General features: G+C 36.1%; 1 protein-coding gene across 4 annotated transcripts in view; it reads left to right on the forward strand.

Moving 5' to 3' along the window:
• The window catches only part of ZDHHC14 (zinc finger DHHC-type palmitoyltransferase 14), a 92947-nt gene that overhangs the window by 53474 nt on the left and 12894 nt on the right, over positions 1 to 26579 (forward strand). For all 4 annotated transcript variants that reach the window (XM_066315524.1, XM_066315527.1, XM_066315526.1 and 1 more), the window contains exons 3-6: positions 7192 to 7350; positions 18222 to 18359; positions 22010 to 22058; positions 25667 to 25769. In XM_066315524.1, the coding sequence (XP_066171621.1) occupies positions 7192 to 7350; positions 18222 to 18359; positions 22010 to 22058; positions 25667 to 25769 (449 nt within the window). The remainder of the gene's footprint in view (positions 1 to 7191; positions 7351 to 18221; positions 18360 to 22009; positions 22059 to 25666; positions 25770 to 26579) is intronic.

Below are 26579 nucleotides of genomic sequence, written 5' to 3' on the forward strand. Positions count from 1 at the left end.
GCGTAATTAGAAGCTATATTTTAACCATTCTCACTTAGCAAGGACACTGTTAACTAAATTCTGTAAGTGGGACTTGTACAGATACAAATATGCTCAACAGCTAAAACGTGCCACCTGGATAAGAAAACATAGGATGAATTTGCAGAGCTGCTTCATAAATAGTGTGTATGTGTGCTTAATAAACTACTCAATCTTATTAAATGCTACTACATCTGCTTTGATATGAAAGTCGGTGGGGATCCCATTTTTCTGAACCAGTTTGAGAGAAATTCTTGCTTTTGTAATTGAAAAGACAGGTAACAGGTCTGTGCAAGCACAAGAGAAATACTTGCAGTATCCTTGATGTTTTATACTATAGTGCAGTCTTCAGCTTTTTATGATACAAGTATTAAAATGTTTGCTATTCATCTGAATTTCAGAAGTGCATCAAAACATGGAAAAACATAATGAAGCACTGATTTAGCACCTTTTCCTAACTAGTGTTATAGTTTACTTCTATTGATCTCCTTCAAGGAATTCTTCAGCTAGAATAAGGTTCCACCTTTAGTCCAAAATACAGGCACAGGTTCCTGTTCAAGGAATTGCTTATTTGCCCTGTGTTCACAGAAACATTGATCTGTGTCAGGAAATAAATTATTTCAAATAAGCAGCTCATGACAATAATTTTATGTTGTCATCTGTCAGAGTTTTGGCAAAATACAAAACTAAAAATACAATCCAAATACTAGAGAGGACAGTCAAAATGTTCCTGTGTGCAACAATTTCAGGACTTGTGTTTACAAATAATAATTCTTTTGAAATGGTATTGCATACTTGTTCACAGGTTGAGGCTGCTGAGCTGATTAAAGCCATTGTCTTTTCTCAGCAGTAGCAGTACCAAAGGCAGTACTCTTCCTAGCAGGGTCAGTGGAGTATTGAAGTGAGGAATTAGAGTGCCAGCAAATGTGGAGTTCCCAAGCAGGAGGGCTTATGGCAAGTCTAGTAGAGGAACAAGCAAGGTAGCTGTAAGAAATCATTCTGCCCTAAAATTGTGATTCTGGATTCAACAATGGAAATGGAAACATTTTTCAGCTCTTACAATATATATGGGTTTTTTTATGTCCCCATAAAAGATGTATCGTAGTGGAGTGGTATCTGAGCAGCAGGAAAAGCTGAATGGCTCCTGCAGTTGAAAAGAGGACTAGATTTTTGAAAATGATCATTCAGGCTGGATTGCCTTGTAACTTACTGTACTTTTCAGCTTGAGGCACCTTCTAAAGATGGGGTGCAAGGTTAACAGTAATTTATTTTAGACAAGAAAGTTCTTCAGATAGCTCACCTAAAAATATCTTTTCCAAATAGTTTATTTTCTGAAATGTGTTTATGTAGCCTATCCTATCTGTGGCTTTTACTTTATTCCGATCATTCATAGGTATTTGAGTCTTACCCTGCCCTACTGGCCTCTTTGGGAAGCAGCCTACCAGAAATTATTACAGATGCACTAAGAAGCAGTTGTGTCTCAAGACAAGGAATTGTGATTTAAGAATGCTATTTTGAAGTTCTCTTGAAACGTATCAAGCTTTATTTTTTTACATTGGAAAGCATAGAATAGGATGAGCTGATTAGGAAGAATGGTTCTCAAAATAAGACCTTCTAAAGAAGCTGACAATACTTTTGTCCTTTCAGGTGACTTTCTGGAAATAGGGTGGTCATATTGAAAGAGAAAAATGTTTCCACCTAAGCTATCAGCCTTCTTCAGGTGAAGATGCAGGACTAACAGAGTTGTGATGCTGCTATTTCCACCCCTTGTGTGCAGGAATGGAAGGCAATTATTTCTTGAGACTTTGCTGTGTTCATAGAAAACAAAAAATGAAAAGAACTGAAAAAAAGGGGAAATTGTCCAAAACCCAAAAGGAGCTTCTGTTATTCAAAAATACTATATTTGATGCAGATAATCAAGCTATGCTCATACAGAGGAAGGTTGAGAACTGTAATAAGAGGCCATTATGACTATATTTGGTTGTAGTCAAAAAGATACTAGTGTCAGAATTGGTCAGTATAAAAAGATGGCACAAGCATACTGGGAAAGGCAAAAGGAGAATAAAGTCAGTTACAATCAGCAAGGAACAGCAGAAGACAACAGGACAGGTTGTGTTAGAGGTCAGAGGAAGAAAGAAAAGCTGAAGGCATGCTGTGTAATTGGGAAATGAGAAATAGCAGAGGACAGTCTGAAGGATTCAACACTGCTTTGATATCAAAAGATAACTTGTATGCTTCTTGATAGCTGATAGAAAGTAGTTGTAGTTTAAAAGTCTGTTAATCTACACTTCTGTATCTTGGTTTATGTAGTGTTCTGCTTTAATAGAAATCTGTCAATTCTATCACTAGAAACTATTCTCTGTAAAGATATGGAGTATACTGCTATATGATTAAAATAAAAGAATTTAGACTGTCAAAGGGTTGGGGCTTGTGGCTATTTAAGTCTCAAAAGAAGCAACAAAGAATTTCAAGATAAAATATGCTTAACTCTGAAGTTGGTGCTGAGATGGAGAAATTTGCAATTACTGGGTTTGATTTTTTTAAAATGTATTTTAAATAGTTTGCGCACTGTCAGGGAAAAAGCACAAAGTGCATGAATACAAGTGGAAATCAAATAGTAATGGAAAGGATGCAGGAAGAGGACACTTGAGTATTATTTCCAAACAGACTGAGTTAGCACTCAATATGTTTGTGATATGACAAAAAGGGGAAATCCTTTTTGGGACATGTTAGAAGAAGAGTTACATGTACCAAGGAGTGACATTCTGGGATACCCAGTGGTGATGAGGGCTCAGTTCACTCTCTGTTTTTCCCCAACATATGTAGAAACTCAAAAGGAAGGCAGCTAAACAGAGAAGTCTAGAAAACAGGACCTGTAAGAATATTTAATACATATGTGCATTTGGCCTAAGAGAGGGGAGAAGCAAAAGTCTTAAAATACTCAAGTTTGCTGGGGTTTTCATATAATAGAATGAAAGCAACTTGGTGTATGAGGCATAAATAATGTGTAATCACTGAGGGTAACTTCATTTGCTATTGAAGTGCTATAATTTCACTGAAATGCAGCAGGATATTTTCTTTCTTTAAATGCAGTATTAAACTTACTGATGTTGTATTTTTACTTCAATTATAACTTATATTAACATTGAAAAGTAATTATTTCCAGGGGTACCCTAGCTGTAATTGTGTTATTGTCGTGGTGCATATAAGCATGTCTTCTGCAATCACACAAAATATTATATTGCAAGGGGCTTTTTTTCCTATGGAAACACAAATACTAAGAGCAGCCTTATTTTGTAGCCTCTTTGCAGTTATGATGTTATGTGTCTCCTGTAGTTAGGTCAGTGTTAAGTCACTTCAAGTGGAAAAATTGTAAACTTCTGAATATGAAGGCTTGGAAGGATAACCCAATCCAGGAGAATGGGTTTTGTAGGCAGGAAAGCATTTTTCCAGTTGATGTGTACAAGTTTAATAATTCTTCCGCAGTATCAGTCTTGTTTGCATCAGATTGATGATATGGATAAATGAAAAGATGGTCATGGTAATTTATCCTTCCAGCCTTAAAATGTTTTGGATTTTATTTCAGGCTAACTGTCCTAAGTTGTGTATCCTTCTCATTTAATCCATACAACTACGTCAGGCCAGTTCACAGGACAGCTCCTGCTTGCTTGCTTTTGTGTTTTCCAAGCCCTGAACTCAGTGTATGAGCTACACCAGGACACCATTTCTGCAATTTCTTTATGTCTTGGCTCTCTAATTTATGCTAATGCTCAAGACCACATTTGAGACTCCTTCACAGTTCCTTGGCTGTCGTCCATTTCTTTGGAAATGCACAATTTGATAAAATTAAATACATTCCACAGCATAATAAATTGAGAAATCTCAATGGAGTTTGTTGTCCCATTAGAAGGTTGCTAGGCTGTGCTGTATCTCCATTAAATACTTGGAATATTTTTCTTGAAGCAGTTCAGGTCTCTTGGTCCTGCAAGGACATGGATTGCATGTATTGGTGACATACACGTGGATACCATATGTAATTATGGTAATAAAAATGGTGGAGCCCCTTCTAGTGCATGAGCAGTTATCCTGCTACAGGAATTACAAAATGTGCCAGAACAGGGGATGGATGGCTATTCCATTAGTGGATAAATTTTAGCCTTTTTGTGAAAGAACTTGCATTACTACGTCAGCAATAGGTTGGATGAGTAAAATGTAGTAGTGGTCAAACGATTTTTATGGGGAAGGTGATTCCATAAAGGTTAATCTTTCTGTTCCTCAAGAAAACCTTGTATATTGAAGATACATGAACTGTGTTAGACCCCAAGTATGAGCAGTTGAAGTGAAACCAAATTACAGTCTGAAAATTCACAGTGGGACCAGGACATGCTTAGCACATTTAGGTTAGATAAATCGTATTAAATCCAAGCACATTTGACCTTGCTCCGCAGCTTGTTTCCAGGAAAAAGATCTTATTAAACAGAAAGACTGGAACACTCAGGTTTGATTATGCAATTTAGGATTTTGGAAAAAATTCTCAGTCTTTGGAAAGTCAGCAAGACGGTTTACATTGATTTCATTTGCATCAGCTTTCACCCTTGGATTTTAAGGTTAGTTTGCCTCAGAGAGCTAGGATTTGCTATCTCTGTGAACTTCTCTGCAAATGTTTGGGAGGAAATCCTCTTAGAAGACAAGTGTTGTAAATAAAATGGGCTGGACAGTAGTGTCACTTCTCCACCAGAGAAGACAGAAGTTGCCTTTGAGATTTGCCAGAGGCCGTTTGAAATAACTGTGGTGCATTTTATGAAGTTCTTGAAGGGGGAGAGAAATACTGGGTTTAGTCAATGTGCCTTTTATAAAATAAATGTTTATCTAGGAAAAGGGGCATTTTTCCTCTAAACAATTCCCCTTGACTGGTTTAAATAATTTTCTTTTAATGATTATGTACATACTCAGGAGTAATAAGATTTTGTGAAAGAAGAAAATGGGAACTGTTATGTTAGGAAATTCAATGCATCAGTATTTCTAGCATATAAAGCTACACCTAGATGAAATTCAAGCTTTAGTAGTATTTTTTATAATTAGGCACCTAAATTTGAGTACCAAATAAAATTGGTCTATTAATGAATATGTCATGCCAGCATGTGTTAAATGCTTTATTCAATTAAAAAAATTAAGTAAGGCTGATGACCTATATTTATGTTCACAATTTAAGTCTTATCTTGACCAAAATATGATCAGAAATGGGTGTAATGTGTTTTGTAAAGGCCAAAGATTTCTAGCAGGACCATGACTATTACAAGCCAGTTGGTTGTAATGTCACCGGATGCTGTTTTAATGTAATGTGAATTGTAAGAAGTTCTTTCCTGTCTTCTGGATTTGGATATTATCTATTTCTCTCTCTAAAGCTTTAGCTACTGTAAGCACAGTTGTGCTGGACCTTCCAAAAAACATCTCTTCAGCTTATACCCAGAAATACACTGGTAGCATCCCTTAATCAAAAATCTTGGTCAAGTAGTGTTGGCCTTGAGGTCAAAATCAGTCTAACAGCTAAGTTTTGAGAACCACACAATAGTCCCTGCTTCCACGTGCAGATTGTAGGACCTGGCCAAGCATCACAAACACATTGCAGGAGTTAGTTTATATGCAACACAAGTGAATGTCTGTACCTCATCAGGATGTAGGAGGCTGCTTGTAAGCTCTTCTTTCTTCAGTATTCACCACTTCATCTTCATAATGGATGTTTAGGGGCTTTATACCCAGATTCCATCCATCCCAGCTATTGCTCCCTTCACTTCATCATCTTCTCCATTAGTGTTTGCTGAAGTCTGGCTGTTTTAATGGTGAAGTTTACAGTGGTGTCCCAAAAAGACTTTTATTGATGCATATTTATGGATCATATTTATGGGTGAGCATGTTGCAGATGAGAACTCTTTAAGTTGTATTTGCTGCCAAATCAGCATGTTGTATAATTGCACCTTTGCTAGCACAGCTGTGCTGTTGCCAGTTTGAATACCTTGCTAGGTGGGAGACTTTCTTGTTGCCCTTTTGGAAAATACATAATTTGTAGGCTGTATAATTGGCAGAAATTGAAACTGTGGGTGATATTTCTAACAATCTGAGCTCAAATAAAAGTCATAGATCTTTTAGTAACAAGCCCACATGAAACGGGGACAACTAAAGACACAGTTGTTCAAGTGACTTGACTGTGACTTTGAAATGTATTTTCATTCACATATTGGAAAATATTGTACTTTGCTATTTAGCTTAGCCATTCTGTTGTCCAAGTGTAATAAATTTAGGGTTTTTTTTTTTTTCACCTCCATGGTTTGATTTGATTGTGATTACACAAGAACAGATAAACCTAGAAAAAGGCACCCTTTTACATGCTGAACTTTCAGAGTAAAGCTCACCTTGGACAAAATCAAGCTTTAATGATTTAGCCTAAGCAGTCCTTTAGATGCTGGAAAAAATATTGGTAATATCCTAAAGTAAAAAGGAATCTTAGAAACAAAACCCAAAACTCTACCACTTGTATCAAACGACGTAGTTGGAAACTGGTTTTGTGCAACAAGGTGTGTAGAAGTAACACTGGGAGTTGGGTGTTCAAACTTCTAAACAGCAAAAGCTGTAAAATACTTTTGTGAATGTGTTCTGTTGTATCATAGTATGCAAGAGATCTCAATATTCACCCGGCTCAGATGACAGAGTTGATGTTGCTTAAGTAAATATGGAGATTCTCTTTTAGGTTGTAGAATTTCTGCAGCACTTGTAGGGAGATTTTTTGTTATTACAGGAATTCTGAAAAAAAAAAAAGGAAGATTCTAAAGGTCACTTCCAGGTTTTGCTGTCCTACACCAGATAACATGTCTTTAATATGTTATCTAAGAACTATTAGGGGGTATGAAACTCTAAGAATTTTGTGATCAAGGTCATTGTCAGCATTTGAGAAGTCGGTTTGGATGGTTTCTTTGATTCAGATTGATTGATTTTCGATGCTGTTTGCATCGAAATAACTCTTTGCTATTTATCACTCAAAAATTGGAAGGGGAAAATGGTTTATTTTCAATACATGAATACAAATTTGAAATTTGCTATAGATTGCCAACAAGGACACTTTTGTGCAAACATCATAGCTCATGTGCAACATTTCATGTCTTGTCTTCTCGTGTTTAGATATAGCAAATGGCTCCAGTTCAGGAGGATATCGCCCCCCTCCCAGAACAAAAGAAGTGATCATCAATGGACAGACAGTGAAACTAAAATATTGTTTTACTTGCAAGATTTTCCGCCCACCTCGTGCCTCACATTGCAGCCTTTGTGATAACTGCGTAGGTGAGTAAAAAAAAAGATGTGGCATATGTTCAGTTTAGTAGCTTATATATTGTTATGAATACTTTTCATAGGAGACAGAAAAAAATCAGTCAGTGACAAGATTAGTCATGAAGTGACTTGCTCTGTTCATAATCCTTTCCTACAAGATCTGTTAAGTGTTAAGAATTTTAGAGGAGGCAGAAAAGGAGACTTGGCCTAGCAGATGTTGCTGGTCTAGAAGGGAACTTAATTTCTGATGCATACATCTTTCCTAACCTGCCCTAATGACAAAGAACACACCCAACTCGAATAAGGCCACATATAATGTGCAGTGACCTTTCCAGGCTTTTTGAGAGTCTGAGAATTGTTTTCTTCACCAAGCTAAACTGAGGGCAAGGAGCTGCTTCTCCAGCTCATTACTAACTAACTATAAGGCACTGTTAGAATGGTTAGGGCTGTGTGACCAAAATACACGCTGTAGGTGATTCTTGCCTTTGAGCAGTTCTATGACTAGAAGTACTTATGTCAGAATCCATAAGAAATTACTGGCATAACATGCTATTTTGAGAGTAAGTACATGTTGTCAGGACCTAAGCATATTTTATAATTACAGGGTTGGTTTTTTTTCTCTCTGAAGATCTTGTCCTTTTTCATTACTCTTTTCTATGGAGGTCAGACAAGATTAAGATATGCTTGGATTTAAAAGCAAACCAAAAAAACCCTACCAATCAAATCTGAGTGGTTTCCAGTTAATTAGCTCACATTTGCAGTTTAGTGCAGTTGATTAACACACTGTTGAGCCTGGATCTTATGCATTCAAGAAAATAATGTAGAATGATGTCTCCAGCTGAGAAATGTAATTGCAGCATTCAGCAGTGATATTTTTAGATTTAAAGCAGTCATTGGAAGAATTGGAGTTTAGATGATACTACATGTTTAGATGATACTCATTTAAGGGAGTACGTTTACATAGGACTGAAAAGCTTATTACCCTTTTGGTCCTGTAGAATTGTTTGCTATCTGTAGATGGTTCCTTCAGTAAATAAATTTTTCTGATGTGTTAGAATTTTGTAAGTATTGCAAAAGCTATTGAGCTTGCTTTTATTGAGGAAGTCGGGATGTTTATGAATTGCAGTTGGCACATTTTTCAGAAAAGTATTTTAGCAAATGTGTAACATGAACATTACAATGTTGTGATATTGCTCAGCAAACTGGATAATACGTAAATACAGTTGTTGACCAGTGCCATAAATAAAAGTTCAAAAGCTGTTGTCTTTACCAAGAGAGCAAAAATAAGAGCAACTTCCCCTGTACAACCTGAAGCTTATTTTAAAATAAAATTTTGGTTTTTTTAATACACTGGTATGAAGGATTTTCCAATAGGTTATTCTGTAATCTGTGTCCTTTTCATACCACAGCTGGAAAACCTCTTCTGTAAAACATAAAATTAGTAATGGCAGGGAAACAACTTATACAGTCTTCTGATCATGGCTGTGATGAAAAAGCAGATGTGAATTATTATGAATAAATATTCTGATATTCTTTCCTGATAAATATCAGAAAAGAGTGAGCAAATGATTTATAAAATGGAGACGTCTTTTCTGTTCATAAGATAGGTGTGATAATTGTAATTTCCTCTTGCACATTTTTAAATTTGGAGTTATTTGTTTTAAAGTAAATGAATAAATTTGCTGTGTTTTTTTCTCCTCACTTTTTATAATGGGAATTACAATAAATCAACTTTTTCAGGGTACACTGAATAGGTGTTTTGTTTCCTGCTTAGACACAGGTGTTTGTCATATAAGTATTCAGGTGTTCTGAATGCAAAAAGTGAAATCTACCAGTACCTGCAACTAATTTTCTATTAAAAATAGGTGTCAAGAAAATTGGATGGCTCATGTACCTGTGGAAATCTAACAATCTGAGAGTGTGCACTTAATCAGAGTGTGTTATGCAGTTTGCCACCACTCTTAAGTTAGTATTGTCTATATGATGCTGCTTTCATTTAGTTTCTGAATAAATCTTTTAATAGCAATAATTGTTTTTGTGCCACTGTTTGTTAGTTCCTTAGTAATTTAGCTAAACCTATGCACAAGTAGTCCTACTTTACAGGCATATGGACATTTAAGTAACATGCTATTTAAACAGAACATATGATATTTAAGCAGCTTACTACCAGTATGGTCGTGCATTCCTTTTTACCACATAGTTTCCAAAGATTTTGCTGCAGTTACAAACCAGCTACAGAGGCTCTGTTGTATAGGAATGGAGTCTGTCCTCAAGCCAGCCCTCACTGCTCAGAAGAAACAGTGTGCTACTTTCACCTAAAGGTGTCTTTTGATACTTGGCAAATGAATGCAGTGTGAAAGAGAGGTTCTTTCATTCTGTGTTCGCTATTAATGCTTTTTATTCTGTAAGGAATCTATCACAGCATTTTAAATATGTAAGTACATATAAAAACTTACTCTTATTTTTCTAATTGTTTAGTAAGCAAATCTGTTACTTGACCTTGTATGATTTTTGTTTCATCACTATCTTTTTATAAATGTCTGTGTGGTATTTGTAGATAGAAATAACAACAAACAGCTTAAAATAAGAAAAAAAAGAAGAAAAGAGCTAATTTGTGTTCTAGCCATGGTAATACTTCAGACGCCTTTATCTCTACAGTATTTTCCTAGTAGTGTCCAGAAAAATCTCTATTTTCATACAAATGTACTTTGTTCCGTTTATGTAATACCTTAAAAATGTTGGTTGAATAAGTGTTCCCTGAAGCATCTACCTTGGGTGTATTCCTGATTTGCTTTCTTTACTGCCTCTGTGAATGTCAGTTGGAAGTTAGCCCCTCAAGGATTTTGTGTACCATTAGGTTGCTGAAGAATTACAAATGAGTTAAACATGACATGCATCTAAAAACAAGAGGTAAAGATTTTAGAATAAAAGTAACCAGGCAAATTCTGAGCTCAAGCTAGTTATTGCTGTGTTTTAACAAGAGATTTTGATGGCACTGTGTAATACTAGAAAGAAGGCAGTGGTTGGACTTGCTTCTGAAATGACCCAATGGCAGCTCTTTAATTTATTTTTGGTCATTGCAACATCAACTGTGTAATATCTTTTGGTTTGGTTTGGTTTTAATAAGTAATTTTTATTTTGTTTAATATAATTTCTGTAATAAAAGCTGAACAGGAAGCAGGTGGCTACATCTGAACACTATGAGAAATTAATTTCCAAAGCACACATAACACAGACAATGTAAGACAGAGTGAGAATTAGCAGTGTATTCTGGGGACAAGCTTTTCCCTGTAGTTATTCCAGATACCACCAACTTCCAGCCTGAAGAAAACCAATTACTTCAAAAGCAGGCTGAGAGGTGGCATTGTAACAGTTCGGCTTTTCTAACGCAGGCAATGTTCCTGAGAATAATTTTCCCAGGACTTTGTAGTCCTTTATAATCAATGTGAAAGTTGGGACTTTGGTTTCTTGGTTTTAATTCTATTCTGTATCACTCTCTATTGCCTTATTATTTCCTCTCTTGACTTCACTCGCTTTTCATGGCCTTTGCTTATTTCTTTCCTTACATGGCCTACAGTGAATAGACTACAATTTCCACTTCATTTTGAACCTGTAAAACCTTAGCTCCGGTTGTCTTGAAATGACTCATTTGCTGAACAGTTAAAAGCACAAATTTGGCTGCTATGACCATTCTTTTCTTTTTTTTTTTTCTTTTTTTTTTTTTTTTCTTTTCTTATGTGTTTTTCCCAGGTTTTACAGGTGAGAAATGGCTTGGACTCTTTTTGTTTGGGTGCCCCAAAAAGGTAGAACAAGAAGCTGCCAAATGGAGTATGCACCAGCACTCACAGAAGTGATATATTATTTATGATTGTGCCATTTGTGTCATTAGATGTACTTTGGAAATTCAGGGAGCATGGCATGTGTGTCACGGTTTCTAAATCCGAAGCTTGTGGACTATGAAATATGTCAGTCTCTTTGAAAATGAAAATCATATTGTCACTTAATTAAGAGAGGTTGTGGGTTATCCATTGGTCTGCATATAAAAAGTGCAGAGATGCAGAGAACATCTGACTGTGTAAATGATGTTGTAAACCTCAAGGTGTCAGAGAGAAATTTCTTAAAGAGAGAAATTGCCAGTTAAAAAATTCAGGAACCTATGAAAATAAACACATATTTACATTCAGTGCAGTAACAATTTGTAGAATTGTTAAAAAAACTCAAATTCTGGTAAAAAGGAGTGGAAGTGTGTAAAATAATGCTTTCCTGTAGAAAAGAGAGAAATTAATCCATAAACTTTGTGGATGCTGTTACTTGGTAAGGATACTGTGCTTCCCCTAGGGACAAATTTGGGGTTTTGAAATCTTTCTCCATAGTTGGGTTGTGTCAGGCACTCGTCTGGGTATGCCAGGGTGTATGTACTGGAATGGGCATGTAAAGAGAGACTGTTGAGCAGTGAGGCCCTTCACTGGGCACTCTTTGAACCTCTCAAGCAGCAGCCATTCTAAACTGCTGCTGCCGCCTTTGAAAATGTCACCATTAATGTGCATGCAGTCAAAGGAGTTTCTTAATTAGTCGACATTTATTATTGAAGAGTGTGCAGTGAAGTGATCTATGTGACAATACACTTTAATTATTATAAGCTATCCTAGAGCAATGACTGGATGTTTTCCTAATAAATCAATTGCTATTTTTATTTTGAAAATTAAGCATGTTTATTTTCTTCTTGTGAAAGCAATAGTCTGCAAGTATTGAAGTTGATTAGCATGCAAAAAGTTGTCATTGCAACTTATTTTCTTGAAACCCCACCCAAATAACTTAGCTGTCTGGAACAGTTTAAAGAGTAATGAAAGTGAAATACATGTTGAGTAGCCCGTGTGGTTGTTTTTCTGATTGACTTTTTGTTGTGTATACGCATGCACATTATTAACTATTTTATGAATAGAGGCCCATGTTTCCCAGTGTTACTTTACTGTTTCAGTTTGCATCACCTTGTAGAGATTACTGGATGTAATTTGGAGTAAATTTTTGGTGATTATTTCCCAAGTGTTATCATGAGGCCAGAAGATGCTTGCTTTGTTTGGTTTTCATGGGGTGTCTTGATTTGGAATCAAGTATATAAAAGTGCTGAAGCCTGGTGATTTAAAGGATCCATTGTGCATTGTCCATAACAGATGTTCTAAAATAACATCAGCGTGCATATAAATGTAACTTGCAATTGATGTGTTGTTATTCACTGCTTTTTTCTTTTAAATTTCTACTCAGATTTCATTCCACAAAAGTAACAGCAAAGGTATTGTCAGGGGAATGACTGTCAGGCAGGTGAATGGTGTGTAAGTTAAATTGATCTAAGTATTTGATTACTGTTGCTAGTTGATGGCAAATCTCATCAGTAGGGGTGGTTTTTAAAATACTAATAAATAAATAAATGTCTTAGGAGTGATGATTTCCATTGGTGAAACTGAACATTGGAGCTAAGGATAGTTTTTATGAATGTGCTGTGATTATTGGATATAATTTTTTTTTGTTACATTAAATTATCAGATATTTTGAACTGACTGTAAAGGACTTAATGCAAGGGTTATATTTGCTTTTGTGCATGTGTGCATCACTTTCAGCAGTTGGGGTTGGACTGCTGTATCTTAGAAGAAAATAGATACTCTTTGTAATAAAATGTATTTCTTATGTGGACTTCTAAAAACCACATTTGTTTTCTTTTCAAGAGCAATCAAATTCTGAAAGTACTATTTGTCATACAAAGTGTCCAGAAGCCTGAATAGATGTAGTCATATTGTGACATCACAGTCCTCCAAAAAGCTTTAATTGTCATCATTATAAATATGTGCCAGTGTGTCAGTCTCTCTCCATAATTACTCAGTGTGAATCCTTGACAATGGACATTGTAGTCCTATGTTGTATTGCTCCCACTATCAAAAGTAATTTTGAGTAATCCTGGCCCAGCTGGTTGAGCTGTAATGTGACTGACTGCTGAGGTGGGATTTGCATAGTGGGCTCTTCCAGTCACGGGATACATTTTTGCAAGAAAGATGGTAACATTGAGGGAGTGCCTTTGGTTTGTGCCTTTGCCCTATAATGCTTTACTTGCACAGGGTGGAAAAATTACCAAGTGAATTCTAACCTGTGCTCGCTGGAATCTCCCAGTAAGTAACGTGACCTAGATATTTTTGCACCTGTCGACTTCTTGTCTTTGAGTCCTACCTTCACGCTGAGCTTTAGAAAATGTATGCTATGGTTCGGTTGAACAAAGGGAAAAGGAAACAGCTAATAAATACTGCAAACTGAAGGCCGAAACTGGCCTATAAATGTTCTATTTAAAAATGCTTTTGCATTCCTTGTAAATTATTAGGCTTTCATTAAATGTTTTTAAAATGAAAGGAAAGCATTTGGGTCATTTTGTGCATGGTTTCCTGCAGTGTAGAGATTGAAAAATGGAAGCAGAACATTTAAGCATTTAGGAGTCTACGTGCTGTGCTGTGGAAAAGTAGAGATTTGGCTCTTTGGTTCTGAGCAGCAAGGAATATGCTTTGGTGTGGCTTCTGAAGGAAACACTGCATGTGTAAGACGATTGCTTAGTAAAATGGGGAATGTTCTCAGTTTTGTTTTTATCTGAGATAATCCAACAGTTAGCGTTTCTTATGTGAGTTTTAAATGTAAGTTTTTCAGGGAAGGTAAAAAATGAGGACTGTCTAAAGATTAGTGTTTTTCTGTCATCCAGTTAGCATAGATTATTAGGTGTGTTAATCAGACCCCTTGGGTGAGTGTTAATGAGACCACTGAGTCATATTGACAGTCATTTGCTGCTTCCAAAGGGATTTGAATGTCATCCTCTTTATTTTTTTTCCTCATTTTCATGGTTCTCTTCTTTGTGCCTGTTCATGGAGCATTTGGTAACATACAGCCATTGGTAAGCCTGTTTTTCCCACTCAGCGGTGAGCAAAATAATTCCTTATTTTTCTTTCCTGTCAGTCCAGGGAACTGACCTGGTTCATCATCATCTTACACAATGAAAAAAGGAAGTGGGATGAAGTGGCAGGAAAGGCAGCATGTGACCATCTCTTTCACTGCTACTAAGGTTTTAGATTGGCTCAATTATCTTGTGAAGTCTCATCCTTTGGATTTAGTAATGGAGGTGCTGGTTATCCCCAGAAGTTATTATTTAAATTCAAAGAAGCTGATCACTTGGGAAAGAGTATTGAAATAATCTTTGTTACTGTTACTGACAGTTCCTGACATTTCTTACCTCTCTGGTTTTCTGTGACTCGTACAGCAGCATTTTTAGTCTCCGTTTACTTATCTGCTCTTTTTGTTGATGCTTTACCTTATAAACTCCTCACACATTTTTTCAGTCTTTTTTTATTTGCTTCAGGTTTTGATCTCAGACCCTGAAAAATAATCAAAACTGGGTTTTTCCTGCAGTTGTGGTAACTGCTAACCTGTAGTAAGGTTGGCGTCACAACTAGGCTTAAGACACAGCTGCTTCTGAAGGTGTTATTTCATCCCTTCTGTGGCAGTGTGTTCTCAGTGCTTCACTTGGGGCAGCTTTGGTAGTTGTCTGATGAGGTGATCTGAGGAGATAGGCCAAAGAAAGCCATTGGCTCTGTCAACCTGCTCCCTGCAGGGTAAAATGAACACCAGGCTTGGCCTAAGAACGGAGAACCATGAACACACAGGCAAAAGACTTCACAGAGCTGCTGAAGTGGTGGAAATGAGGCCATCGGTTCTATCAGCAGTTCTTGATTAGGTGGAAAAAGATACAACTGTAACATCAAGAAGGCAACTCTCTTGCTGCTTTTGTTTAAACTTGAGTGTAGGAGGATGATATATCACAATGTTTCTATCCATAGAGTGCTTCAGCTTTCTTCTTCCCTCATTACGAGTTCTAATACGCTTATATTAACAAGAGTTTATATTACCAATGTTTTAATTGTCTGTGTTTGCGTCAAATATTTTTACATTAAGCTTGCTGCAAATGTTTTTTTTGAATACAGTATTATGTTAACTAGCTAGAACTTAACAGTCTGTTCTTCACAAGAAATTGCATTTCTATTTGCTCTGCATTTTAATTTCGTGAGGGCTTGAATTCCAGTTTTTCTCAGCATCAACAGTTTTTCATTTCTCAATGAAGTTTTTCATTTCTCATTTCGTAATTTTGCTGCCAACATTGTCCAAGTAGAGATGTCAGATAGAGCTTCCTTTACAAAATCATTGATTGTTCAGTTGTTGGGCATCTGGAATGCTGGAGGAGAACCTTAAGACGCTGTGTTACTTCTTCATTAATAATTAATAAGTTGTGGTTTTTTCCTAAGGAAGAAGAAACAGCTCCAGATTTAATAGAATTTATATTTCTTAACAGCATTAGAAGTTTCTGCTCAGCATTTATCTCTTGGTTTTGCCAGGATTGGCAGTTTTCTCCTGCATTAGTAACTAAGCAGAGCAGCTCACAAGCTGTAAGGCTGTTATCTTTAAATTGCATTTACATATTTATGTTCTGCTCAGTAGAATAATGTCTTGCCTTTTAATATACTGTTTTGTAGCACATGTCACATGCCTTTTTTTTTCTGACTGAGAATTTTTAGACCAAATTTATTTATCATAAGATTCATATAAACCTTTCAATAGGCCTCTTTTTCATTAGAGTTGATTCCAGTTTAATACTGTAGTAGTGTTTTTTTGTATCCAGCCTTTTTGGTCCATTCCTCTGTAAATATCTTAGGTGGTTACTTAGCTTCCCAATGGTTAGTAAGGTATTTATTGAGAAGCATAGCCTTTCAGTTCACTAAGAAATTTTGAAGATGGAAGTTGATGAGAACTGACAAATAGGTTAAAAACACCAAGTCAGTCTTCAGTAAGGAGTGTGTATGTATAGGAACATGAGTTTATAGATAGAGGGATTATGTGCATGTATGTGGTTTTGTCTGCCTTTATCTGAATCCATCAAATAGATGTCTGCATATATCTAAATGTTGTTTCATGGCTAGAAACAGCCTTATGTCAATATAATTTATTTCCTACTGTGTCAGCATAGAAGAGAATGAATCTGTGTATACGAAATTAATCTTCCAAGACACGTAATGTGTTTTTTTAGCAGTAGGGGACAAAAATATCCTAGGATTCTGCTTTTTAAAATGGCTCTGAAGCTGTGTTTCTTTGTGGTGTTGTTTGCTTATGAGTTGTATGTATGAATGAGTTTAAATAGAGTGTTTATCAGAATATGAGGTCTCATTCAGAAGCACAAAATAAAAGACAAGCACTTTTAAAATGCAATATCAATTCATTTTGGGAATACAACTGTAGTGCACTGAGAAAAGTAGTATCACCTACCCAGTGTGTTTAGTTCTTGGTATTAGCAGTACTCAATCAATGTATTTTGAAGCTTTATCCTAAAAAAGTTCAATGACTCCTTGAATTGCCCTGTTGGAATTTAAAACAGATTTATGGTAGAAACATGTGGTCCAAACAGCTGTCATGCAAAACCATTAAAAAAAAAACCCAAACCCTGAAAGTCTGGTGGACTCAGAAATCTGTTGCGCATGTTGTTTTGACTTCTTTTTAAATTAAGATAATACTAAATACATCCTTCAGTGAGAACCTCTAATGTAGGCCTTTTACATAAATCCGTAACTAAAATAAGCTGTTGTACTTGGTCAGATGTACCTTTCTAATACAGGGCTTAAAGGACTTTGGATTTATAACTCGCCTTTCCTGTGGAATTACAAATAGTTTGATAGTACGTCAGTGGAGGCATAAAAGTCACAGAAAACAAACCAGGATTTGGACAAGGATCAGAGAGCGAAAGAAAGAGTCAGCATGAATGCATCTGTCTTATGATCTTGGATTTGATAAAAAGACGTTAAAGTTCTGTCAGTGTAATCTCTCCAAAGTTAGGAAAAGCAAGTTTGTTTCCTGGCAATAGCTCTGTTTCCATTACCCACCATACTGGGACGTAGATGGTGGATCCAGGCTGCCTGGGGAGAAGCAGAGTAAACTGTTCTCTCTGCTGCTTTCCAGCACTGAGGCATTTCCCCCATGTTGGAAACACTTGTTTCTGATCCACCCTGGCCTTCTCCTATCTCATGAATGAGTTTTCTCCCAGGGAATAAGCTCTGATGAGTATTCTCTCAGGGAGGTAAAGAGAAAGGGTTTTGCTTGGTAAAAAGGAGACAGAGAGCGATAGTGCAAAGGGTAACAGAGCATGCAGATTGCATCTACCAGTTTTAATACTGTGTGTTTAGATTTTAACATTTGAAAAATGTTAGATTGTGAATGATTTTGCTGGTTTTAATGATCTTGTGTGACAGCGTCAACTCCAAGTGGAAAAATAGGTGGTCTAGAATGAATAATATCTTGAGTGAAGCAATAAAAGGAAGTAGGAAAGGTGTAAATATTTCACGCCCCATAATGGATGGATGATATGATAGTAGCCATAAGTCAGAGATGTGATCATGACAGATGTAAAAGGAAGGACCTCAGAAATTCCGATTTTGAGTAGAAGATACGCTGAAGGGAAAAAATACCACCTTGTTTTGAAAAAGTCAAATACAGCTGAGTTGCTAATGCTCTGTGTGACGATGGATAAATACATGCATGCTGGTCTGACTGCATGATTTGTCACAATAAGGCTGTTACTTCAACAGGAGCTCACCTCAGCCATGCTTTGATTTCTTTGAAAACTGTAAAGTTTCATTCAAGTACTCTTTTTTTCTTTTCTATTTTTTGTTCTTTTCTGAGTAAGAACTTCTCTATGGCTACTTTGCAAATGCCAGTTAAATCATGAGTTTTAATATAGTATTCAGAGAGCATTTTTTCAAATAAACAGCATTTTATTAATTGTTTTCCATTTTTTTTTCTTCTGCCTCTCATTTCAGAACGGTTTGATCACCACTGTCCCTGGGTAGGCAACTGTGTGGGGAAAAGAAACTACAGATTTTTTTATATGTTTATTTTATCTCTGTCCTTTCTGACAGTCTTTATATTTGCATTCGTTATCACCCACGTCATCCTTCGTAAGTATGCTGGTGAAATCAGATTATGTATGTAGCCATTTGCTTGAGTTTTTTAAGTTAATATTTTGATCATTCAGGGTTTATTTATTTATTTGTTTGTTTATTTGCCTTTTCTCTGAAGCTTCACAATCCCCAATGAATCCCATTCCAATCTATATAGACACTGCTCATAGTAGTCATTGGCCTGGCACTGACTTTACCTTAATGCAGTCTTTTCTTTTCTTTTCTTTTTTTCTTGTTTTTTTTTAATAATTTTTTTTTGTCCTTTTATGGATGATTTATTGGAAAAGTATCACATATAGTGTATATTTAAGTGTACAGGTAGTATCATTTACCTAAAGAACTTCCTTGTGCTTTTTTAACTATAAGCATGGATCATTTCCCATCCAGATAAAGAGATAAATTACTAGAAAATAGATTTGACCTATGCTCTTTGTAGTTTGCTGTTTAGCTTTACACCATTCTCAACCTTATTTTTAACATATTATTTTCTTTTGCGTAGACATTCTGAGACTAACCAATTCATAACAGAGTGAATCAGAAATGTTAATGAGTTTGTGACTGATTTTTATTTGTATTCTGGGTTGTGTTTGAGGTCAAAACTCTTTTGGGTACTGTCTTTTTTTTCCATACCCCTAACTGATTTTGTTGGCTCATATATGATGATAATGGTGACATTTATGATGATAGGTTACATGACTTGTCATTAAACACCTTTTCTATGCTGGGTTTTTTTAACCCACTATCACTAGAAGAGTGTCCTGTATTTTTCACTAATTATATAGGACATTGTCTTAACGAGTGTTTCTTTAACCACTTTAGAAATATGATCTTTTATTCCTTATTCTGTATTTGTATTGCAACAGAAATATGATAGAAATAATAATTTCAGTATATAACACATTTATAAAGCTAACTTGATAATGCTAATATTCAGAGAATGTTTCACTGGAAAAAATATGTCAGATTGTGTTCAATTTCCAAAATGGTTAACAACATGCAGGGAAAAGTTGTATTTTAAGAAGCAGAATTCCTCCTCTTACTTGTTCTTCACAAAACTGTGATGCAAGCATGGAGAGGCTCTCCTATTGCTCTGAAATCTCGTTCATGGGCCAGAACTGGGATATGTAATTTTGAGGGAGTCTAAATGCTTGTTCACACTGCCAGATACAGCATTTCTAATACCAGTTGAAAAAAGCAGAGATAAGATGTATGTATTGTTTAAAAAAGGAAAATTATTGGATAAAGAACATTTGCCATTAGTACTTAAGTGCTTGTTATTTATCTGGGCATACATGAGCATATTTACATACATACCTTTTGCATTTAAGAAGAAAGACACGTGTTTTTTTCTGCAATCTTTGCTAGTGTTCAGTAGTTGAAAACATTCCTAGTCTGACAACATGAAGCTCTTTTTGACGCTAAGCTACCTTCATTTCACAAGGACTTGAGTGCTTTATCTTTAGTTTTTCAGTGTATGAGTTAGCAATATGATGTCAGTAATTCATGTTTTATATATTAAGTAAGTTTCTCTGGTGAATTTTAAATTTACGGTGTCCATACCTAACTCTGGAGTATGATTTAGACAAAGAGCAGAGTAATTAATTGTGCTTCTGTGTGGTTGAGAAGCACTTAAGCAATGTGTAGGTGTTATAGATAATGTGTAGTAAATGTTAAGTGTTGAATTGCCTGTCAGCTGCAAAATATTCTTGCCAAGGAGGTTCATCTGCCAAGAATTAGACAAGAAAACTATCCTTAAACTAAAGATTGGTCAGTCCTCAAAGGCAATGGAAGCAGGTATGAAATGTGATTAATTCCTTGATGTTTAATTGATACACTGGAGCTTCAAGCCTAGCTTTCAGATTTATTTGCTATAATCTTGACAGTGTCCAAAAAAAGAGTTCTTTACAAATAAGGTTTTCTTATCACTCCCCTCTCTTTGTGCCTACCATACCTCTAAAAGTCCTCTTGTCTACCTTTTTAAAAATTACCACTCAACAATTTGTGTTCTGTTTTGTAGCTCTTCAGTTCTTTAGCTGATGCTAACTGTTAAGCAGGATTCTCAGTTACTTAATCTGAACCTTTCCTCTAGTCACAGTCTGCTTTTTGTTAGCATGGCTAAAGGAAGTCTTGGTTTAGTCTCTCAGGCTCTGATCTTCCTACAGTAAGTCAAAGTCATTCATAAGTCCTGGCAAAATTATTTTATTTTAATGCCTCTTGACTTAGACAAATTTTTAGTTTGTCTGTTTTTATAATACATCTTGCAAGACATTTTATAAATTTTGGTGGGCCTAAGTGGTGATGAGGTATAAAATACATCTTTTTGTTTTCTGTGGCCTTCTGAGGCATACATGGGAAATTTGTTCTTTCTAGGTTTTAGAATATGTGCACGTAACATTATTGAAGATAACAAAACTAATTTGTAAATCAGTTACTCTCTTCAGACAGTAAGATTTTCTTCCCTCTCCCCAAGTGAACACATTTGCAGTAGTAGTATCTGTCTTTACAGTCACTTGTCTCTGTTTGAGGCATCGGTATTTCAACTGTTGGTTGCAATGAACAGCCTTCCCCTTCTGGTGTTTTGGGCACTGCTTGGAAGAGTGTGACCAACAATAGGGTATAGAAATCACACCTATCTGCTGCCATTGCCATTAAGGATGCTAAAAATAATAAGGGAGGGAAATAATAAGGCAGTCTTGTACCTTGAGAGTAAGAAGAGTCTGAAAAGGCTCAGAAATACGAGGTAAGTAACTTCCCACTTGTAACAATAAACAGTAAAACTGACCAGATAGATCTAGACAATAATGAATATATTTCTTTATTCTTATCAAGACAAGATTCTTCTCTCCATAAAGATTTTCAGATGAATTTAGCTAAGTGGAAAATTTTTACTGTGGGGAAAACTTTCAGCCTGATGCGTTTAAATAATTTATGTTATACAGTAAAGTTCAAACTGTGTGCCTGTAGCTATTTCACATTAAGTCAGTTTCTACAACAAATTCACTTGTTGCAATCAGCAAATTGTCAAATCTCCCTTTTTGATTAATCTCTCATGGTTATGGAACCCAAGTACTTTTTTACTTTGCATCCTTCTGCATTTCTAGTTGATGGGCTCATGTTTGTTTTGTGATCTTTTTGACTACTAGATTGTCCTTTATTTGCCCAGAGGCAACAGAAACCTATTAGAAAAATATTCTGTGTAGGTACTGTAGGAGCAGAATTTTAATCAAGAGAGCTTTGCTTCCAAAAACAAAAGATGGAAAGTTAGGAATCTGAGTTTATAGAATAAAATTTCCAAGTCAAAAAGTTACTTTGAAAAACAGTATTTCAAAATGAAACAGGAGGTTATAATTTTTTGTTTCCATATTAGGCTTGAAAAGAACAGGGGTAATCAGAAATCTTGTTCATGGGAAAGTATTTGTGCATCAATTTTTTATGACTGAGAAAATATCCTGCAGATGCTAAACCTGATAAGTTGCTCAAGGGCTTTTTTGATGTTGCCCCTGAGCAACATATTCTCAGATTCATATTAGTAAATCTATTCTATGATTATTTGGTTATCCTCAAATGTGAATTGTTTTAGCTATAGTAAAAACAGCCCATAGTCCAGTTTCTGACTTGGCTGGTAATTTTGGGTTCTATTTCCACAGGTTCTCAACAAACAGGGTTCCTCAATGCTCTGAAGGACAGTCCTGCAAGATATCCTTTCACTGAAACATATTGTAGATTTTGTTGCAGAAAAACATCTGAGATGGTTTTGCTTGTTTTCTTGCTGTTGGTGAATGTGGGCTTTTAGACTTTATCAGTTAATGATTTCATCATTTCCTGCACAATAGGATTTCTTGCCCCATGTTGGAGGTAGGAAAGAAACTATAGCCTGGAGTGGTTTTTATTCTTCTTGTTTTGCAGAGCAGTACTCTTGACAAAGATCTGTAGTTTCCGTGTCCGTGAAATATGCTTTGTATTTTGTGATGGAATCCATAAATACGTTTTACACTATACACATGCTGTATTTTCACTAAAAATATTCAAGAATTGTTCTGCTTTTACAACTGAAGGTATCCAAAATGGCTGATTCTTTTCGCAATAGAAAAAGTAGATTTTGGAACAGCTGAATAAACATGCTTTCCATAAAGAACTCAATTCCTGAAACTATTCTTTATGTTTTTAGAAAAGTCATTTTCAAATAGCAACTTGTGTTAAGTTATATAGCAGTGATTGAATTGCATACACAGGGACTACTCTTATTGTTCAGCCCGGAAAAGACAAGACTTTAGGGAGATCTCATTGTGGTCTGCCAGTATATAAGGAAGTCTCATAAGAAAAACAGAGAGACTTCTTAGCAGAGCCTGTAGTGACAGAACAAGGTTTTAAGCTGAAAGAGAGCAGGTGTAGATTTGCCATAACAAAGTTTCTGGAATGAGAGTGGTGAGAGATGTGAGCAGGTTACCCTGAGATATGGTCGACGCCCCATCACTGGAAATGTTCATGGCCAGGCTGGATGGTGCTCTGAGCAGCCTGGTGTAGTGGAAGGTGTCCCTACCCATGGCAGAGGGATTGGAACTGTATTATCTTCAAGGTCCCTTCCAACCCAATGTCCCTTCTGTGGTTCTATTCTGTAAATGCTCCATGCACTTTTTATCACTTCATAGGAGCCTCCTGTATATTTTCTACTCAGTGAGAATTGAATCAGAAAGCAGCTGACAATGAAAAAATAGAAAACTGACGAAACTGCTGCTTAGTTTCTGTACAGACAGTAAGCTTCCCATTGCTTATGTATATGTTGTGAATGGTTCCTGTCTGAATAAACAGTCACACCTCTCACAAAGACACTATAAAAATAATTCTTTTCCATTTGTTCATTGTGCCTCACATAGTTTGCTTTTGCACACAAAGTTGGAAAAAAAATCTGTCATTTGTAGATGAGCATAGGGACCTCTTTCCAGGTAATTTTCCCAAGTGTCAGATTCTGCAGGTACTTTTTTTTTTTATGCTTATCTTCATCAGGTAGAATTACTGAGCTGTAAACTCCCTATTTAAGCAAAGCCATGTTCAGATTTTTTTTCCACAAATAATTTTAAAAAGCACAAACAAACAGTTCTAAATAGCACAACAGTAGCTTCTAATTAAAACAATTACAGTCAATTCTTACAAAAGAGCATTCTTTCAGGCTATTTTGAAACTGAGAATAGCTTTCAGTTGTCTTTAAATCAACAGGTAATTGTTTATGCATATGAGGATTTTTCTACAGAACAATGGCCTGATAATTCATAATTTGTGTTCAGAGATGTGCTGCTTTAAAAGGCTCAGTAGCACATCTTGCAGAAATGCCTGGCTTGATAGTAATACGTTGGACAATTTAAAAGCTTGGTTAAAATTAATAACAGTAAAAATGAAATTGTCCAAATAATGTTGGGAGAGCTGCTTTGGAGCCAGTCACCTCCAGCGCAGAGAACATGACCATTTCAGTCCTGCTAACAACCCTGTCTGTGTGAGATACTAAGGGAAAATTATACTGCATGATGCTAGTAGGATACTATACCATAATACACTAGAAGATTATACTTTATTGAGAATATATTGCTTTTTGTGTTTATTTTACAGTTAATGGACTTAGGTTGAATTAGTGGATTCTGGTTAATCTGACATAAACTACCCCTGCTGTTCTCGAATTGGTTTTGGGTCCTTGTGTGGAACTGAAAAATGTCCCTTCCCATGGGGAACTGAAAAAGGTCTTGAATGGAAAGGAAATCCCTCCTCCCGGCTTTTTTTTTTTCCCCCATTAGGAATTACCGTGTGGAAGGATAAACTCACTTTTCAGTACCCTTTTGAGTGTAATTGTGGTGAGGAACCTCCTGTTAGTGATATATTCAGGTTGCAGGGAGCTCTTTTCCCTCTATGGTTCTTTTCTACCTGGTGAAATCTCCTTCTAACAGTCCTCAACTGCAGCCTTCCTTACTATTTCCACTCTTTCAAAGCCCAGTTTGTATTGTACATGATGTTTTGGGCTGTTTCTTTATTTTACACATTTTGGAACCCTCTGCCAGCAGTCTGTTTCCTTAGCCATTATCCCTCGTACTCCTTGCTTTAGCTGTTGCAGAGGTTCAGAGTTCCTGTCTTGTGTTGCTTTGACTTCACACAGCCTGAGGAGGAAATGAGAGGCAGAGAGAAGTGAACATGCTGCTCAGCAGTGCCCTTTGGTCATCCTGCTGCTTTTGGAGCAGATCTGCTCAGAATGCAAATGACTCTTTTCTGGTTTTAAACCACTCTGATTGAAATAGGTTCTAGGGAAGATTATACAGACACTTCAGGTATCTCCCAGTTCATTAGCGGTGAGCAGTCCTGCGATACAAAACTCTTCACTTTTAACTAATGTTAGGATTTTTTATTGCAAGCATTTATTTCCATCCATGCAGTTTCCGGGCTGTGTCTCTGTATAATGGTGAGGAGCTGTCCTATTTTTCTTCTACTGATAGGTTCAGTGATAAGGGTGTTTTTTCTGTGTTCTAAGGCTGTGTCCTTGTTCTGGAAAATTTTCAGTTGACGTTGTCTTGGAAACTGACTTCACTAAAGGTTGATATGGTTAATATACAGATTATTTTTATCCTATTCTTTTCTTGTTCCTAGTGATGAATTTTATGTATTTTTCTGGGAACCAAAGCCTTTTCTTCTGTTGATTCCTGTTCCCTAAAAAAAATAAATTAAATATTATAGAAAATAACATTCTCAGTGCAGTTGTATTCTGAGTTCATAGCGGTTTTGTGCAAATAAATAAACAAAAGCTATAGAAGGAAGCTCTCTACAGAAAGTTTGGAAAGTTCCTCTTTATGCTTGCTTCTATGAAGTTTAGAAGCAACTTTGTCTTACTTCTGAAGTAATGGCTCCTTTAAAGGAATATAAAAACTGTAGGAAGTATGCAATGTTGAGTGCTGACTGTTTTTCCTAGTGTACCAGTCCATGCATGTGCACACCTTTGCTGCCCCCTTGGAGGTGAGGGTGCTCCTGCTGGGCGTATCCCTGTGCTGTTCCCTGTAAATGACACGAGAGCAGCCTGTGAGCTGCCATCCCTGTGTCTCGGGTGTGCAGCCCTGTACAGTCTGCTGGCTGGGCACACACTCCTCGGTGTTCGGCAGGGGTGGTGCTGTGTCTGGCCTGGGCACATGCCTAGAGTTCATTTTTTGCTGACCCCTTTGAAGTACTCTGGAGATCTCAAAGTACTTGTGGACTACCCTGAATTTTGTGATTTTAACTACTTGTTGTTGGATTTTTTTTCACCATTTGCATATATTTCCTTGACTTTTAATTACTGTGCTGGAAGCTGTGGTGTGTTTTTTCTCAGTATGGTCCATTGTTGGCCTCTCAGGTTTTCATACATATTTGATCAGCTCCAATCAAACAACAAATGAAGATGTAAGTTCATAGTAAATTTCTACATATGTATTTCTAAATATCAATGAGGAGGTTTTTCTCAACTCAGACATGTCTGCATCATTTTGTGAATATGTCAGTAGGAAAGATGGAAAGTAATATATTCATGCTTGATTTAAAAGATCAGATGAAATCTTTTTGACTGTACTTGTTGTGGTTTGAAGATGCATTCATTATATACATAATATGTCTATTACGGTTTACACATGTAGGATCTCTGTCTTGAAATAGGAAAATACAGGAGGGAGGAGACAAGTATATTTTATACAGGAGGAAATTATTAAGTAGTTTTTACTAGCTACTTTTCACTGGAAGTGGTAAATATTCTTTAATTCAAAAATTACTTACTGTAAAACTTGAAAAGTGTATTGAATTCTCTAAATAAAAATTTTGTCCTTTATTTTCTCTTACCTCTGAAACTTTCTTGCCATTCTGAGGTCCAGAACTTCTGGCAAGAAATGTATCATTAATTCAAAGGTCAACTTTCTCATTTCTACAGCTATCTACTTTGCATATAGGATTCCTTTGTTTTGGTGTTGAATTATACTTAACTGTGTTAAGCCCTCATGTGTCCTTCCCTAACTAAGAGGAGAAATGTGTACTGAATGAAAGGAGAAAATAAAATCAGCTGGGGAGCTAATGGTATAGAAAGCTTTTGGAAATTTAATTAGTGATCTAGCAAAGCACTGCAAGCTTTAAGTTATTTCATTGTAATTTTCTTTTTGTACCTTTTAATAGGTATCTGATAGATATAAAAGTAGCATCTTTAATATTGTCAAATATGTTTTGTTA

This window comes from Sylvia atricapilla, chromosome 3 (genome assembly GCF_009819655.1).
Source record: "Sylvia atricapilla isolate bSylAtr1 chromosome 3, bSylAtr1.pri, whole genome shotgun sequence".
Lineage (NCBI taxonomy): Eukaryota > Metazoa > Chordata > Aves > Passeriformes > Sylviidae > Sylvia > Sylvia atricapilla.